The 16,821-nt window shown below is 44.5% G+C and overlaps 1 protein-coding gene across 1 annotated transcript; it reads left to right on the forward strand.

Annotated features, from left to right (window-relative positions):
- On the forward strand, window positions 1-16,432 carry PPT1 (palmitoyl-protein thioesterase 1). Its single transcript, XM_035117842.2, has 9 exons — window positions 1-161; window positions 5,867-5,976; window positions 8,228-8,355; window positions 9,254-9,324; window positions 10,488-10,590; window positions 10,708-10,798; window positions 11,509-11,607; window positions 13,973-14,044; window positions 15,477-16,432. Exons 1-9 carry the CDS (start codon window positions 47-49, stop codon window positions 15,597-15,599), a joined length of 912 nt encoding a protein of 303 aa, XP_034973733.1. The 5' UTR covers window positions 1-46; the 3' UTR covers window positions 15,600-16,432.
- Window positions 16,433-16,821: the final 389 nt, after the last annotated feature.

Consider the following 16,821-nt stretch of genomic DNA (forward strand, 5'->3'; position numbering starts at 1 on the left):
TTCGGCTGCAAGGGAGGGGGGATTTGTGTCATATGACAGATGCAAGATGGCGTCGGCCAGGCTGCAGAAAGTTTTGCTGCTCCAGCTGCTGAGCGGATTTTGCTGGCTGAGTCCCGGGAGCTCGGCGGGGCCGGTGCCGCTGGTCATCTGGCATGGCATGGGTGAGTGAGCGGGATCTAGTCAGGGTCTCGGCTGGTGCTTTGACTCGGGAGAGTGGGTGTTTTAAATGTTCATCCCGGGTTTTTTTGTTTTGCTTTCGCAGCAGTTTTGTGAGAGTCTTACACAAGACTAGGCTATCTGAAGAAGTGTGCATCTGTGTATCTGAAGAAGTGTATCTGTGTGTGTATATCTGTGTGTGTATCTGTGTGTGTATCTGAAGAAGTGTGCATACACACGAAAGCTCATACCAAAATAAAAACTTAGTTGGTCTTTAAGGTGCTGCTGGAAGGATTTTTTTTTTGTTAAGACTAGGCTAGTCAGCTTTGTGGCTGGGTGCAAATTCGAACCCTGGTTCTGAGTAAACGCTTTCCCACGGAGTTCCAGCCTCGTTGTGGTAAAGCACTGGGAACATCTGTATAGCATGTACTATGAGGTGCTTTAACAAAACGAATTGTAGCACAATCCTAGCCATGTCTACTTGGTAGTAAGGCCTATTTAATTCAATGGATCTTACTCCATTAATAGGAGTATTAATCTGTTAATAGGTACCGGTAAGTGGGGATCACAGCCTTAAACACTATAACAGCAGTGGGGCTTGTTCGTAGTTTAGTATCTGTCTACAGGTTGCTAATTGGCAGGAGGCTATTCATTTACCTGCGAATAAGCCCCATTTAACTTGCTGGGAATTATTTCTGAGAAGATCTGCATAGGATTGCACTGTCAGTTAACTTTATGAAGCAAAAAACAAACAAAATGGTGTATAGGATGGAGCAAAGCAAGTGTTAATTAGTTGTTAAACTGTTGGACATGGGTTCAAGTATGGGTTCTGCTACAAACAGACTTCTTCAAAGTCACCACTTCAGTTTCCCAGCAAGGTTTCTTTTAGGGTGAAACTCTGTGGCTTTCTTGTTTCGGTTTCAGAAGGAAGGTACAGTAATGTGGTAACTACCTGATGGTCCTGTAGCTTTAGTTCCTTATCTGGAAAATCATAAGTTTGTAGTGCTTTGAGAACAGAAGCAGCACCAGTTACACTGTGACTGTGACACTAAAAAACAAGTCTCCTTCCAAGTCACTGTCTCCTGTTTGTCATTAAGCAGCCTAAAGGGTCTGGAGCAGGCATGTCCAAAGTCCATTTGGGGGGCCTAATCCGGCCCACCGGTCAGTTTAATCCGGCCCTGTGGCAGTTCATTTCCTGGGGTAAATCCTAACAACTTCAACCCTAAAAGAAGCTCAACAACTTAAATCCTTAAAAAATGTTAACAACTTTGGTTGGCCCTTTGGTTGGCTCTCACGGCCCTTCACTTCATCAAATCTGGCCCTCTTTGAAAAAAGTTTGGACACCACTGACTGGTATCTAAACCAGAGGGTCAGTTTTCCATTGTAGCCCATGTTTTGCTGACCCCAGTCTTGTACTCCCCAGTAGCCTGGCCAATCACATTTCCTACTGTGTGTTTTACTAGGTTATCAACTTGCAGGAAACTGATCCAGTATTTCACCAAAGCATGTATGCATTTCTTCCTAGTGGTTTTCCTTAAGAGAGGACTTGTCGGACAGTAGTGACAATCTTTCTAGCATTTCTTGGGTGTTCACAGTTTCTTCCTTGGTTGCTGTGATTGATGTGTAGACTACTTTAGTTGAAAAGTGGATTGACACAGCTCATCCTTCTGCCAATTGCATACCATAAAAAGACACACGTGTGCACAAAAGAAGCTTGCTTCTGCAAGCATGAATAGTGCAGATGAAAGCAGCTTTTATAAATATAGCAGTAATATTTAACAACTACCTCAGTGTCATTATCCTGCCAACAGTGACCTTTTTTATCTGCTGGCTTTAGTCTAAATGCAGTGTTTGATGCATAAACAGACAGGTGGCAAGAAATCTGGTGAAGCTTGTTCAAAGTGCCATCCTTCCCTTTATGATCTTATCACTTAATTGGATTATACAAAGGGATGGTTGAATAACTGGAGTGGTGTGAAAAGAGCTGGGCATTCAAAGCTCATCTCAGTCAAGGTAAATCTATTATAATTTGTGTTAATGCAGAGGTGGGGGACTGAAGGTCCAGAACCAAACCCTCCAGGGCTCTCTGTCTGGCCCTTGGGTCTCTCCCCAGCCCATATCCCTCCCTTGCTGGCCCTGCTTTGCACCCTCCTTGAGTGTTTTTGCTTGGCTGGAATGTGTCCTTCAACTTTGATAGGGCATCTTTCTTGCCTGGATGAGGATGGAGAGGGATGTGTGTAGAAACTAGCCTACTGAACAAAGGGTAAACATTAAATTCATTGCTGTGCCCACTTTTGCCTCTTGCCCTGCTCATCACCTGGAGGCATGCATAGAATCATAGAATCATAGAATCATAGAGTTGGAAGAGACCACAAGTGCCATCCAATCCAACTCCCTGCCAAGCAGGAAACACCATCAAAACATTCTTGACATATGGCTGTCAAGCCTCTGCTTAAAGACCTCCAAAGAAGGAGACTCCACCACACTTCTTGGCAGTAAATTCCACTGTTGAACAGCTCTTACTGTCAGGAAGTTCTTCCTAATGTTTAGGTGGAATCTTCTTTCTTGTAGTTTGAATCCATTGCTCCGTGTCCGCTTCTCTGGAGCAGCAGAAAACAACCTTTCACCCTCCTCTATATGACATCCTTTTATATATTTGAACATGGCTATCATATCACCTCTTAACCTTCTCTTCTCCAGGCTAAGCATACCCAGCTCCCTAAGCCGTTCCTCATTTGGCCCTTGAGATGAAAAGGGCTTCCTGCCTCTGTAACTGGGATCATGGGACACTGTTTCTCAAAGAAATATGCTGACCAACATCATTAAATAACTGAAACTAAACAGAAGTGAAAATGAAACTTTTAAAAAACCAGAATTTACAAAATTGGAAGAATGCCGTACAAAACATAGCATCCAGTTCCAGACAATAACATTGCAAGTGTTACATGCATTTACAGTTGAATAAGACAGTGAGAAAGGGCAGTTAGCATTAATGCTGTTCCTTAAGACCAGTTTGATTCTCTTCCCTAACCCTTGCCCTGCCCTAAAGCAGTTGCTGAGAAATTGCAAATGGAAAGGCATCCTGAAATGACAAGACGTCTTGGAGTAAAAGGTAAAGGTAAAGGGACCCTTGACCATTTAGCAACTCCAACCTTGAAAGAGGACCAATTGCAAAAGGGGTGTTTAGAGGGGATGAGGGGCTACATTAGGAGGCTTACTTGTTAGTCCACTTTGGGTGGGGGTAGAGGGTCGCCCTTTTTTTACCCAGCCTCCTTGATAGTTGCTGACTCTAGGACAGGGGCGGGGGACCTTGTGCACCTCCTGATATTTGTGGACTTTCATCTTTCTTGACACTGTCCTTGCTGATGGGCACTGGTGTCAGCAACATCTGGAGGAGCCACAGTTTTGTCCTCTTTGCCCTGTGATAATATTTCTTTTCCAGGGGTAAAGAGTTAGAGGAACTGGCTCAAGGCCAGGACCACCCCTCCAGCCACAGTATAAAAGAGAATATTTGTATCTCCTGAAAGCCACAGGCTCCAGACTTCCATGAATCTTCACAGTGATTTCAGCCTCAATTAAAGACTGGTTTAGAGCATGGCTGCATTTGTGTGATCATTCAGCTTTATAAAAGTCCAAGGCTCCAGACTTCTTGTCTTAGGGTTCTTACTCACTCCAAATAACCATGTAAGATGTTAAGCACACTCACTACTGAGAGTGAGGTTTGAAATTTGGATGTGCACTTCCCTGTTGCACTTTTGATTCTTTTTCGGACTTTTACTCCCAAGGGTTCACGATCTGTTGCTTTTATCCATGGGATGGAGCACAAATGAGGGAGGGGCTGATGACTAGGAAACTGATGGCAGAGCTGCTTGGGCGATTAATATTTTTTTTCTTAGGGGAAGATGATATGTACAGCTTCCCCGCCCAAGATCCTCCTCCAGTTTCCTGCTGATCTTGTCTCTTCCCCTGACGCTCTTTTGGAGTCCCACGTTGGTGAGATCAGGCCAGATTTCTTTATATGGTCTAAGGCTACATATAGACAATACATTTAAAGCACATGGTTCCCCCTCAAAGAACCCTGGGATCTGTAGTTTAGCCCTCACAGAGCTATAATTTCCAGCACCCTTCAACTACAGTTCCCATGATTCTTTGGAGAATAAATGTGCTTCAACTGTATGTTGTATATGCGGTTGTAGACCTATTGTGAAATATAACTGGAATAACATGAAATGTTAGATATAGTATGAAATTTTGCATCCATCCAGACCTCATTTTCTGATATTATCTGGGCTTTTATCTTGATTATCAAACTTGTTCTTTCTTTTCTCTTTCTTTCTTTCTTTCTTTCTTTCTTTCTTTCTTTCTTTCTTTCTTTCTTTCTTTCTTTCTTTCTTTCTTTCTTAGGGCTACCCTCCTAGTAATAGATTCACCCTCTCCCTTCATATAAAATTCTCACAATACCATTGATCTGCCAGATAACATGTCCTCAGTTCCCTGCCTCCTGTGAAGTCTCAGTCCTGTGCTTGGATAATAAAAAAAAATCCTGATATCCTGTCTCTGCTGGGACTAATGTTCAATGGCAAACAATCTAAATTGATGTCATGAGCATACAGTTAACAAGGGTACAGGAAACTCTGGGCCGTGTCCAAAGCCACATTCGACATGCATTTATTTTGAAGTGCAGTACTGTATTCCTATGTGTGTCTAAAACCATACTCTTGTCTCTTCTCCCCCACCCCTTTCTTTGGGTGGGGCTTTGGGTTACAGCTGTTCAAGTAAGTGCCTGTTGTATATATCTGGCTCAAAATGGCTGAAGTTTGGTCAGGAAATCGGAAATCCATTGCTATATTTTAGTATTATTTATTAGATGTATATGCCACCCATCATCATAAGATCTTAGGGAGGTTCGCAGAATAAAATACAGGATAAAACAAGTACATGATTAAAACAGCTAAAACAATAACCCGCCCACTTCCCACAGACACATTCAAAAGGCTGCAGAATGTTAATCAGCCAAAGGGGAACATTTTCGCCTGGCACCTAAAATATATATAATGAAGGTGCCAGGCGAACCTCCCTGGGGAGAGCATTCCACAAACGGGAGTATTATAAATATTATATATTCCTTTTGCCTTTGTCCACGTGGGAGATGTCAGTCTCCTGACTCACTGGCGAGAGAAGATGAATGCCGTTTGTATAAATTCACTTTGTCATCACTGTTATCTTCCCAGGTGTAGTCCAGGATGACGTTCAGCAGCCCTCGCACAAGAAACAACATGCCTTGCCCAGGATGGTCAGGAATGATAATTGTGTTGTTTGTGTGGAACCGAGAAACATATGTGTTTTTGTTTATCTGCTTATTACGTGCCTTGACCTTCAGTATCTCAAGAAGATGTTTATGTGGCAGTTTTTGTAAAATGCAGGATTTTCTTTTAATGTAATCCATTAACTTTTCAGGAAAAATAATTGAGCAACTAAAAATTCTGCCTTAATAGTTAACCACCCTGATACTTGTGTTAAGGTGGGAGCCGGCTATGGGGCTTCCCTATAGCCCCCTGGGGGGCCCAGTAACACATGAGCTGGGTCTAGGTTTGTTATAATTTGCAAATATATTTTGCGAGACTAAAAAAGAATGCTACTGTAACAGTCCCGTTGCTGAATTTCTGATCCCAAATCTTTCCCCTCGTCTGCTTTTTTTCTTCAATCCCAGGTGACAGCTGCTGCAATCCTGAGAGCATGGGTTACATAAAAAAAATCGTGGAGAAGAAAATCCCAGGAATTTACGTTCTGTCTTTGAAGATTGGCAGCAACTTAATTGAGGTGGTGTCATTTTTATGGTGAATTTTCTCAAGTAGGCACGGTGTTTAAAATGGTGCTCTTCATACTTTGTTAACTGGAGCCCCAGCTATCAGCCTGGAGAGCTCAGTTGGTTAGAGTGTGGGGCTGATCATGCCAAGGTTGTAGGTTCGATCTCCTTAAGGGGCAACTGCGTATTTTTTGCATGGCAGGGGGTTGGATTAGATGACCCTCAGGGTCCCTTCCAACTCTTCAATTCTAAAGGACAGTGTGCAGAACATTGTGGACTGCGCTGCATGTCTTTGCCGTGCTGCTTTATACAAGGATCTGTGCATTGGGGAAACCAGTCTTGATGCCAAGACTAGCCTTGGGGGGGGGGGTTTGTAGGGAAATACTTTTTGAACAAAGCAGCATCTCTTTTGCCTGAAGGAGGATGAAATGATGGTATGGTGAGGAGCAGTAATCTCATTAATCCAGTGGGAATAAATGGAGGACCCTTCTGGGGCAGTTGAATCCTTCCCACTCATACCTTTGCTGGTTCATGAGAAAGGCTAGGAGACCTGCCTGTTGATGAGCAAGATTCTCATCCCCCCTCCCCCCAGACCCAATGGACTTGTCAATCACACTGGGTGTGCATGTCTGAGTAGGGCTGGGGAGAACCTAAAGGCATCATCATGGACACCTTTAAAACAGGTGTGAGCAAGTAAGGGATTAAGAAGGGCAGATTCCCATGAAGTAACCCTGAAGCTGTGGATTGTAATTGGATTTGGACTCAGATCTGCTTATGAGCTCCTTGAAGCCATGATGGCGTCTGGCTAGGCCTCTTCTAAGCCTCATCTATGCCTAAGCTCTGATATCTAAATGGATTTGGTCCTGATGCTGAGCCACCCAGCTCTCCCACAAGCTTGTGGCTTTGGTTTTGCTACGCAGAGCTCAAAACTTGGGTGCTGAATCGAATTCTATCCTGGCATTACTTTTCCAAGCATTGGGGGCTGCCTTTCCCCAGTGGAGAGCTGTCGGGGGCTGCATCCCAGTAGTGAGTGGGGCCAGACACAATCACACAAGCCCTTGGACAAAGCTATTTCCCATGGAAGCAGCTAGGCATGTATTTTGGGTTACCTCGGCTAAAGTTTTCGCCATAGACATAGAACCCCGTAGTCCCTCTCACCCCTTCTCCCTCTCCCTCTTGTATCCTGATGGAACGGCTGTTGCTAGGCACTTGAAGGAGAAGCCTGATGGAGTTGCTGTCCAGCAGAGACAATGGAGAGACACAGCAACCTCATCTTTCCCTCTTTACTTCTCCATTACATCTCTCTCTCTCTTTCTCTCTCTCCCTCTCTCTCTCTTTCTCTCTCTCTCCCTCTCTCCCTCTTGCGTTTGGTCCAGAAATAACAGTTAATGCAGAACACTGCAAAATGTTTGCTGATCCTGCCAGCATATTACACCCTCAGCTCATAGATCTGCATTGATGACTGATTTGTTCCTGGGCCAAATTCAAGGTGATTCTCTGCCCATTGAGGAAGGCTAGGCCTGGGAAGGAAACATCTGGCTCCTTCGAGACCAGGAGATTCAGCTGCAGAGTGACACTTTTTGAAACATTGGACTATTAGTGAGGGAAATCTATATACAAACTTGTCTCACTCTTGTGACTGCTGTATCATTGCATTTTTAATATACTGTAAGCTTCATAAATACCAGGGACGCAGGTGGCACTGTGGGTTAAACCACAGAGCCTAGGGCTTGCTGATCAGAAGGTTGGCAGTTCAAATCCCTCGGATGGGGTGAGCTCCCGTTGCTCGGTCCCAGCTCCTGCCAACCTAGCAGTTCAAAAGCACGTCAAAGTGCAAGTAGATAAATAGGTACCGCTCTGGCGGGAAGGTAAACGGTGTTTCCGTGTGCTGCTCTGGTTTGCCAGAAGCAGCTTTGTCATGCTGGCCACATGACCTGGAAGCTGTACTCTTTCGGCCAATAACGCGAGATGAGCGCCGCAACCCCAGAGTCTGTCACAACTGGACCTAATGGTCAGGGGTCCCTTTACCTTTACCTTTAAGCTTCATAAATGCTCCTAAATGAGCAAACATCTGGAGGGCCACAGGTTCCCTATCCCTGGGCTAGCGACTTAGTTTTTTAACAGAAGGGAGGAGGGCTGATTGTCTGGGGAAGGGAGCTGCCGTCTCCCCGTGGGGACGTGCCTTCCTCCTGCTCAGTGTGTGACACTTTGGCACGTGTGGGTCATTGGCTGTCTCCTGTTCTTCAAGTTCTCCGTTTTCTTCAGGACATGGAGAACAGCTTCTTCATGAACGTGAATGACCAGGTGAAACTCGTGTGTGACGAACTCGCAAAGGACCCGAAGCTTCAAGGCGGCTACAACGCCATGGGCTTCTCACAGGGAGGGCAGTTCCTGTAAGTGTCTCAAGAGTTACAGAATGAGGGAGGAGCTTTGGGTGAAAGTGGGCAACTTTTGGTAGAATGCAGTGGTAAAGCACGTGTGTTGCATGCAGAAGCCTCTTATAAATGTTAAATAAGTAATACAATTTTGGGGGGAATTTTTAAATCATTTTATTTTTTAATCACTTTTTAAAATGTTCAATTTTGTAACTTACTTTAAATTTTAAATTTAAGTCCCCCATGTGACATATCATATTAAAGCCCACAAAGTTCTGAAGAGATAGGTGTTGTTAGTTTTGATGTAAGTCAATTCTGGACTGAGCTTTTAAAGTTTTTGTGCAGTCCGGCAAGGCAAAAATTGTCAATTTTTTAAAATTTCAAACCTTCATAACTCTCAAACGGGATGAGATTAAAAAAAATTGAAATTTTAGATTTAAGCTTAGCTTTGATCATTCAACAAGTGTACAAAATATTGAGAAAATTGGATAAGATGAGGTAAAAAAGTTGAGTCACTAGATATGGAACGACCTATCTGTGACATAGGAGACTGCCTTTTACAGAACCAGGCCCTTGGCCCCTCCAGCTCAATACTGACTACCTTAAAGATGGGGAACTGCAGGCCTTCAGATGACATCAAGTGTCCCCTCCCACCACCCCTGACCATTGGCCATGCTGGCTGGGGATGATGGGAACATCCGACAGGTCACCCCACCCCCCCGACCTGAATTCCAATAAGAAGTATAATAAAATCTAATGTATATAAATTACATTACAAAATCAATATGAAATCAAAGTCAATATAATCCTGCCAGTTCTACGTTCTGCCCTGGCATATAAGAACTGTCTGGACAATGTGGCTTCTGCCTTGGATGTTTCTGCTTAATCTGTTTTTGTCCCCGTCCCCCCTTTCCAGGAGGGCGGTGGTGCAGAGATGTCCCTCTCCCCCTATGTTCAATCTGATTTCTGTAGGAGGTCAGCACCAAGGTAAGCCCATCTGAGTGATCTCTTGTTTTCTAGATGGTGAGAATGCAGATTTAGGTGGGGGAAGTTATGTCATAGCAACAGAGGATGTTTTGCCTGGAGGATGCGGACCATATGGATCCCTTCCAATCAGGATTCAGTCCCCATCATGGGACTGAAACTGCCTTGATTGCGCTGGTCAATGATCTCCGGCAGGCTAGGGACAGAAGGGAAAGTGGTTTCTGGTTCTGATTCTGATGTGAGTGTCTCGAGGCAGCTGGAGGATGGATGGCAACTAACAGATTGAGGTTGAATCCTGACAAGACATAATACTGTTTTTGGGGGATGGGCTGGGCGAGTGTGGGGGACTCCTTGGTCCTGAATGGGGTAATTGTGCCTCTGAAGGAACAGCAGCACAGCCTAGGAGCCATTTTGGACTGTTCATGCAGGCACAGGTTAATTCTGTGTCCAGGGCAGCTGTCTATCAGCTCCATCTGGTACGCAGGCTGAGACCCTACCTGCCCACAGACTGTCTCTCCAGAGTGGTGCATGCTCTGGTTATCTCCCGCTTGGACTACTGCAATGTGCTCCATGTGGGGCTACCTTTGAAGGTGACTTGGGAACTACAACTAATCCAGAATGTGGCAGCTAGACTGGTGACTGGGAGTGGCCGCTGGGACCATAGAACACTAATCCTAAAGGATCTTCACTGGCTCCCAGTACGTTTCCAAGCACAATTCAAAGTGTTGGTGCTGACCTTGAAAGACCTCGGCCCAGTATACCTGAAGCAGCGTCTCCACCCCATCACCCACCTCCAAGGGTCTTCTGCTGTTTCCCTCGCTGAGAGAGGCAAAGTTACAGGGAACCAGGCAGAGGACCCTCCCATCAGATGTCAAGGAGATAAAGAACTACACAACTTTTAGGAGACATCTGAAGGCAGCCCTGTATCGGGAAGTTTTAAATGTTTGACATTTTATTATGTTTTTGCATGTGCCGGAAGGAAGCTGCCCAGAGTGGCTGGGGAAACCCTGACAGATGAGTGGGGTAGAAATAATAATAATAAAACAACAACAACAACAACAACTATTATTATTAAAGTAATAAGCATGACTAAGGGCCATTAATCTTAATGGCTGGTGTCATGTTCAGATCCTGAATGCCTGCAAATTGGTATTTTGCTGCCACAGGCGTGTATGGCTTTCCGCGTTGTCCCGGGGAGAGTTCTCACCTCTGTGACTGGATCCGAAGGATGTTAGACCTAGGGGCCTATACTGCAGTGGTCCAGAACCGGTGAGTCCACTTTGGCGGAAGTCGAATGCTGTGGGGTGGGGGTATGTGCATGGGGGTTGGGGCTCAAGGTCTTGCTCTGGCTTGTGTTTTGAACTCTCGGTTCTCCCTCCACTACAGCCTGGTCCAAGCCCAGTACTGGCACGACCCACTGAATGAAGATGAATACCGGAAGCACAGTCTTTTCCTGGCTGACATCAATCAAGAGCGAGTAAGTTTGATAGGTTTGGGCCTGGCCGGTCTGTGGACATGGGGCTGCTCATCCACCCCTCTCATCAAATCCAAAACATCCCCTGTAAACGGCAGGAAATTTATTGTGAAATTGTGAAGGTCTGGAAGGGCTCAAGAAAGAAAAAACAAGCTAGCAAAAGTAGAATAAAACATGCAAAAATTAAGCAGATAAGCAGGGCGTGGTCCATAGGCACACAATGGAGCAGCTTTGCTGAGTCTTGTAAGGTCTGCATCTGGTCAGAGACCAGATAGAAGAATGCCTGGGAGCTACATGCTTATGCTTCCTTGGAGGAAGAGTTGCTGTTGACGTTTAACTTGTTTTGTTACGTACTATAAGCCTTGTCTTGAAGGGTGAGTTATTAAACATGTAGTCAATTAGTACCCAAACAATACGTTTGTATAATAATATAAAAAGTAAAGGACCCCCGGACAGTTAAGTCCAATCAAAGGTGCGGCGCTCATCTCACTTTCAGGCCGAGGGAGTGGCGTTTGTCCACAGACAGCTTTCTGGGTCATGGGGCCAGCAGGACTAAACCATTGGGGTGCACTTGGCTCAGGATTTGCATGAAATTTTCTGCAATGCCATCAGTAAAGCCCTGGGTCAAGATTCCAAGGTAGCTTGGGATTCTCTTAAATCTTCTTCTTTTCTCTCTGTCTCTCCCTCCCTCTGTGCCCCCATCTTCTTTCCAGAGCAACAACAGTACCTATAAGAAAAATCTGATGTCTTTGAAAAAATTTGTGATGGTGAAGTTCCTCAATGATACCATGGTGGACCCTCCTGCATCTGAGGTGGGTAGCTCTCTCTCTCTCTCTCTCTCTCTCTCTCTCTCTCTCTCTCTGTACGCTCATATGTGTGTGAAAAACACATGTAGAATAGGTCTTAGAAGTAAATTATAGATAATACTGTAGAGATTAAGACCTAAACCATATTTTAACTGCTGTCATAACTGAATTGTTTATCGTCATATTGATTGTTAACTTAAACTTAATTTTATTGTGTTTCTGATTTGTTTAGTACGGTATGTGAGTCTGGCTTGGGACCGTAATAAATTCAATTCATTTCATGTTGAATCCATTTAAATGGAAAGGGGCTGATTTTGCAAACCAGATATAACTAACAGAAGGAAGGGAGGGAGGAAATAGGTGATTGCATCCCCCTTTGCATCTTGTTCCTGGAAACTGAATCACCTCTTGGGAAGCCCCATGGTCTCCTTTTTGGTGGTGGGGAAGGGGGATAGTGATTTTGCATGCACCAGCAGCTACCTCCTCCTCAATAGCTGTTAGGCTTATTCATTCATTGATTGAACCAATCTTTCCCAGTAGTCCCAGGGCAGGTTATGTGTTATCATAAAAGCCATTTAATATGTTGCAAACATCAATAATATATTTTATAAAAGCAAGCCCGGTAATAAAATAAAATAATATTCAGCTGACACACTTTAGTTGTGAATTGGAACAGCAACAATGCAGTATATAACTGGCACATCATTAACAGAAACTAACCCTTTTAAATTGCTCAAGCTAAGAATTGCCATGGTTGGTTAAACAGACTGTGTGTGCGCCAACAGTGCAGCTTAACCTTGCCCTTCAAATGCGCAAGTTTGTTTGAACTAAGTAAGGTTAAATATGTATCAGGTGAGCTGGTTGCAGATAATCTGTATTTCTGCCTAAAGAACATAACCAGTGTAAGATTTTGCATTGAGCTGATGGATGCCGAAGGGCTGTGGCTGACCTAATTGTTTGAATGTTTGTGATGGACTGTGACCTCCACTGGAACCACCATCTAGTCTAAAATCAATGATGAGCTAAAAACATGCCTGAATAGGCTTTGCACCATAAAGAGTACAGTATGTATGCCTACTTGATATCAACAGGCAGGGAGTTCCGAAGTGTGGGAGTTGCCACACAAAGCAATCAATTTCTTACAAATGTGGAATGAATATTGTGTGGCAGGTGCAACGGTCCCAGTTCTGCAGATCCAAGTGGTCAAGTAGGCATATATGGTGTAAGGCCATCTCCATGGCTGTTGCAGGGGCTAGGTGACCCCGGGGGTCCCTTTCAACTCTACAATTCTATGACTCTAGTGTGGCAGTCTCCCTTTCCTTCGTGTGAGGGGCGTTGGTTGCTGGGCAAGCAAATAGGGCTGAGATGAGAAGGGGGAACTGTGGGTGCTGATGCTGTGATGACGTTCCTTTTGGGGGGTGATGTGTATGCATGTGTGCTCCCAGGTGGAATATTGCAGGTTCCTTAAAGCAGTATGCTGCCATTCCCTCTCTTGCCCACTCCAGCCAAGGAGTAGGCAAATACTCAGGAATATTAAAGGCTCTGGAAGGTATCCCTGCTGACTTTGTGCTTCCTTCATGATGCACTGCAGAACTTACTATAGCATCCTGAGATAGGTCAATGCATGCACTTTACTTTTTGTTGGAAGCTCTATTGCAAAGTTAACTAGTTGTTTTTTTAATTGTCCAGGGGAATTTGGCAAGTTGTCTTACGAATGTGTTGATTCACCAGTGTGGGAGGGAGCCATAGCTCAGTGGCGCTGTGCATACTCTACATGCAGAAGGTCTCCAGTTAAGTCCCTGGCATTTTTAGCTGAAAAGCATTTCGCAGGAAGCAGGGCTGAGATGAAAACCTCTCTCTGCCTCAGATCCCAGAAAACTGCTCTCTCTTGCTGTAGACCAGTGATGGCCAAACTTGGCCCTCCAGCTGTTTTGGGACTACAACTCCCATCATCCATAGCTAACAGGACCAGTGGTCAGGAATGATGGGAATTGTAGTCCCAAAACAGCTGGAGGGCCAAGTTTGGCCATCACTGCTGTAGACCAGGCATCCCCAAACTTCGGCCCTCCAGATGTTTGGGACAACATCTTCCCATCTTCCCTGACCACTGGTCCTGTTAGTGAGGGATCATGGGAGTTGTAGGCCAAAACATCTGGAGGGCCGCAGTTTGTGGATGCCTGCTGTAGACCAACCTTTGCCAACCAGGTGCTCTTCAGCTGTCCATGACTGCAACTGCCATCAAGATGGGAGTTGTACTCCAAACCAGTGGCTAACCTAAAAGGTCTTTCCAGGGACAGGCCTGGTGCATGTAGGTATGAACTGGCCATTGCAACAGTGAGTGACTCATTTTGTTGCTCTCCTTTTCCCCCAGTGGTTTGGTTACTACCGGAGCGGTCAGGCCAAAGAGACCATTCCCTTGCAAGAGACCTCACTGTACACAGAGGTAACTATCCCAAATATTGATATTATTCCTATCAAGAATTTGACACCAACATGGGGGATTATGTTCTGGGGGTCCCATGCATTAGTGAATTGTGTATAAGTGGGGAGTGCTTGTGGTTCACAAGACGACCTTCCTCTTTGGGCTATGGGGAGCCAAGAGCACACTCTAGGGTGCTCCCCTCTTCCGGGTTCCCGGTGCTGCAGATGTGCATAGTTGCATGCAAGTAAATTCCACTCTAAAGTTGTCTGCTTAAAGAGCTGCATAAATACTGTTTTACAAACACTGATTTGCAGAATTTGAAACTGAGACAGTTGACAGGAAAATGATAAATGAGTCTAAGCTGGTGTGACTGAGCAGAGATAATCTTCCAAACCTGAAGATGTGCTGACCACTGGAAGCACGTTCCTTCCGAGCTTTTACGAGAACAGGGTGCACGCTTCCAAAAACAACAGGCAAATGTCTGTCTTCTTCTCTTTTTTAGACTTCAACAGCTTTTAGGAATGCATACAGTACTTAAGAACTGTTACTGCCTCCTCTCAGGGGCAAGTTAAAGGAATTTGGTTGGATTAGTACTGCAACCTTTTAAGTGACTGAAAGCCTTTGTGAATTAATTAAAAAGGCAGCCCCGGCTAATGGGGACAACACATTGGGTGAGGTCCAACAATGTTGTACTCAGAATAGTAGACCCATTGAAATCAGTGGATGTAACTTAAGATAGTATAAATTGCAGAAATATTTGAAGAGCATCATCCCTACACTTTTGCATCAGTGCAGTTGATACACTGGCTGTGAGCCACAAAACATCTGGCAAAGTGGACAGATACTACCCTGAATCATTTGGAGTTAGAGGATAAAAATTAACAGCCTGGTTCTTTATACCCTTTTCTTGTCACTGCTACTTCCCTTTACACTCCCTGCTTCATTAAGTTAAATTCACGCTAGTTAACTTGATGGAATTCCCCCCTAGACTGCAGCTTAGTTCTAATGGCAGATTTTAGCATTTTTCCAGTAGTGCCCTCAAACTAGATTGGCCCAGGTTCTGCTCAGAGGAAGCCTTGATAGTTAAACTGGATGTAAGCCAGTTTAGGATTGTTCTATATATGCAGCTGTGAAAACATTTGCTGGTTTTCTCAGAAACTCCAGTGCTTATGATTGCAGCTTTAGGATCTTAATATTGATTTATTTAATAAAATATATATACCCATTGATTGTAAGAAAAAACCTCAAGGTGGGCAGGAGTGTTGGGCCTACTTTTTTACTAGCAGTCTAAGATCTGCTAACAAGTTAAAAGACATATACTGTAGTTGGAAGCCAACACTCTTTCAACCAGTAGATCCCAAGCCACCTTCTCTACATGCCCTGCTGCCTACATTTTGCATGGTGATTTCTAGCTGTGGTCCATCTGTTTGTTACTCTGTGTTCCTTCTTTCAGGATCGATTGGGTTTGAAGGAAATGGACCAAGCAGGGAAGCTGGTGTTCCTGGGTGCAGAAGGAGATCACCTCCATTTTTCTGAAGAATGGTTCTACAAGAACATCTTGCCATTCTTACAGTGAAGCTGATGACGACCCACAGGCTGAGCCTGCCTTTCTGTGTTGCTGGAGATGACTTTCCTGGCAGTGTTTGGTGTGTTCCTTTATAGCGCTTGGCTGGAGGGGAGAGACTTCTCACTAATCTGCTAGGTAGGGGGCTAGCTTGATATAAGGATTAACACCAATTAATTGAACTCTCTCAGTAGGTCTTCTGTACCTTTATTCAATACAGCCATCAGCTTTGCCCTGCAGAGGCATTGAAATATAACACTCCTTTCAGCTATGTGAAAAGTCATTCGTATTTGTTTTGAGATGGCAAAATTGATGTGGGTTACAATGCTTTATCAGCCCCCTTTTCTGGGATCTGTGCCAACCTTTTCCTTCCCCCCAAATGTCTTGACTACAGCAGGAGGGGAGGATCACTTTGTCTTCTTCTTCCTTTAGTGATTTTATTAGGACAGGCAGCCATCAAAATGAACACATTTGCTTGTGGAGCATGTTGTGCAAGGCTGTGTGAAACTAAGGATGCAATATTGCAGTTGATAACCTTTTGCAGATCTCAGGGACGGGATATTTAATACCTCTTGTTAGAACAAGAGATAAAATGGGGGTGGGATGGGGTGTTGCACTAGCTTATGTTTCTCTCACCAGACTGCAAGTCTGAAAGCAGGCAGTAGGTCTGTGGTACACAAGAGAAACAGGTGACTTATACTTGCAACAATACTGTATTATTGGGGCAGTGTGAATGGCAGGATGTTAAGAAATGGTGATTCAAGCTCTTTGGCTTTGTACTGTGTTATAAGCAATAGCACACAAAAAACCAACACATTCCAATAAAAATGTTTTAACTAAGATGATGTAGTGAGCAGCAGCAGCAGCACTGCTTTCTTTTGTAGAGGAAGATTGCATCCTCACTCCTAGCATGAAGCAACATTCCTCTTGAAGGCAATAGAAGAGGTACTGCTCCCCGTGTTGGTGGTTTCAAAACTCCCTTCCCCCCGCAAAAAAAAACCTTTATGGCTAATGAGGAATTATGGGAATAGTAATCTAGCAATAGGTGTAAACACAAGACCTGCAGTTCAGTAGAGATACTCACTTTAGAAGAAGCAGAAGTGTCATTTTCCCCAAACTGGGTTCTAAAGAGGCCGGATGATGAAGCAACTGCTGCATCTTCCAAGTTACAGTATACATGAGTCTGGCAAACTTGCAGCCCTTCACTTGTTGCTGGATTACATCTCCTACACCA

The sequence above is a fragment of the Zootoca vivipara genome, chromosome 6 (assembly GCF_963506605.1).
Source record: "Zootoca vivipara chromosome 6, rZooViv1.1, whole genome shotgun sequence".
NCBI classification, from domain to species: Eukaryota; Metazoa; Chordata; class Lepidosauria; order Squamata; family Lacertidae; genus Zootoca; species Zootoca vivipara.

Coding starts and splice junctions, on each gene's coding strand:
- PPT1 (XM_035117842.2), top strand. CDS start 47: ATGGCGTCGGCCAGGCTGCAGAAAGTTTTGCTGCTCCAGCTGCTGAGC. Junction 5,977..8,227: donor TTGGCAGCAACTTAATTGAG/GTGGTGTCATTT, acceptor CGTTTTCTTCAG/GACATGGAGAACAGCTTCTT. Junction 8,356..9,253: donor TCACAGGGAGGGCAGTTCCT/GTAAGTGTCTCA, acceptor CCCCCTTTCCAG/GAGGGCGGTGGTGCAGAGAT.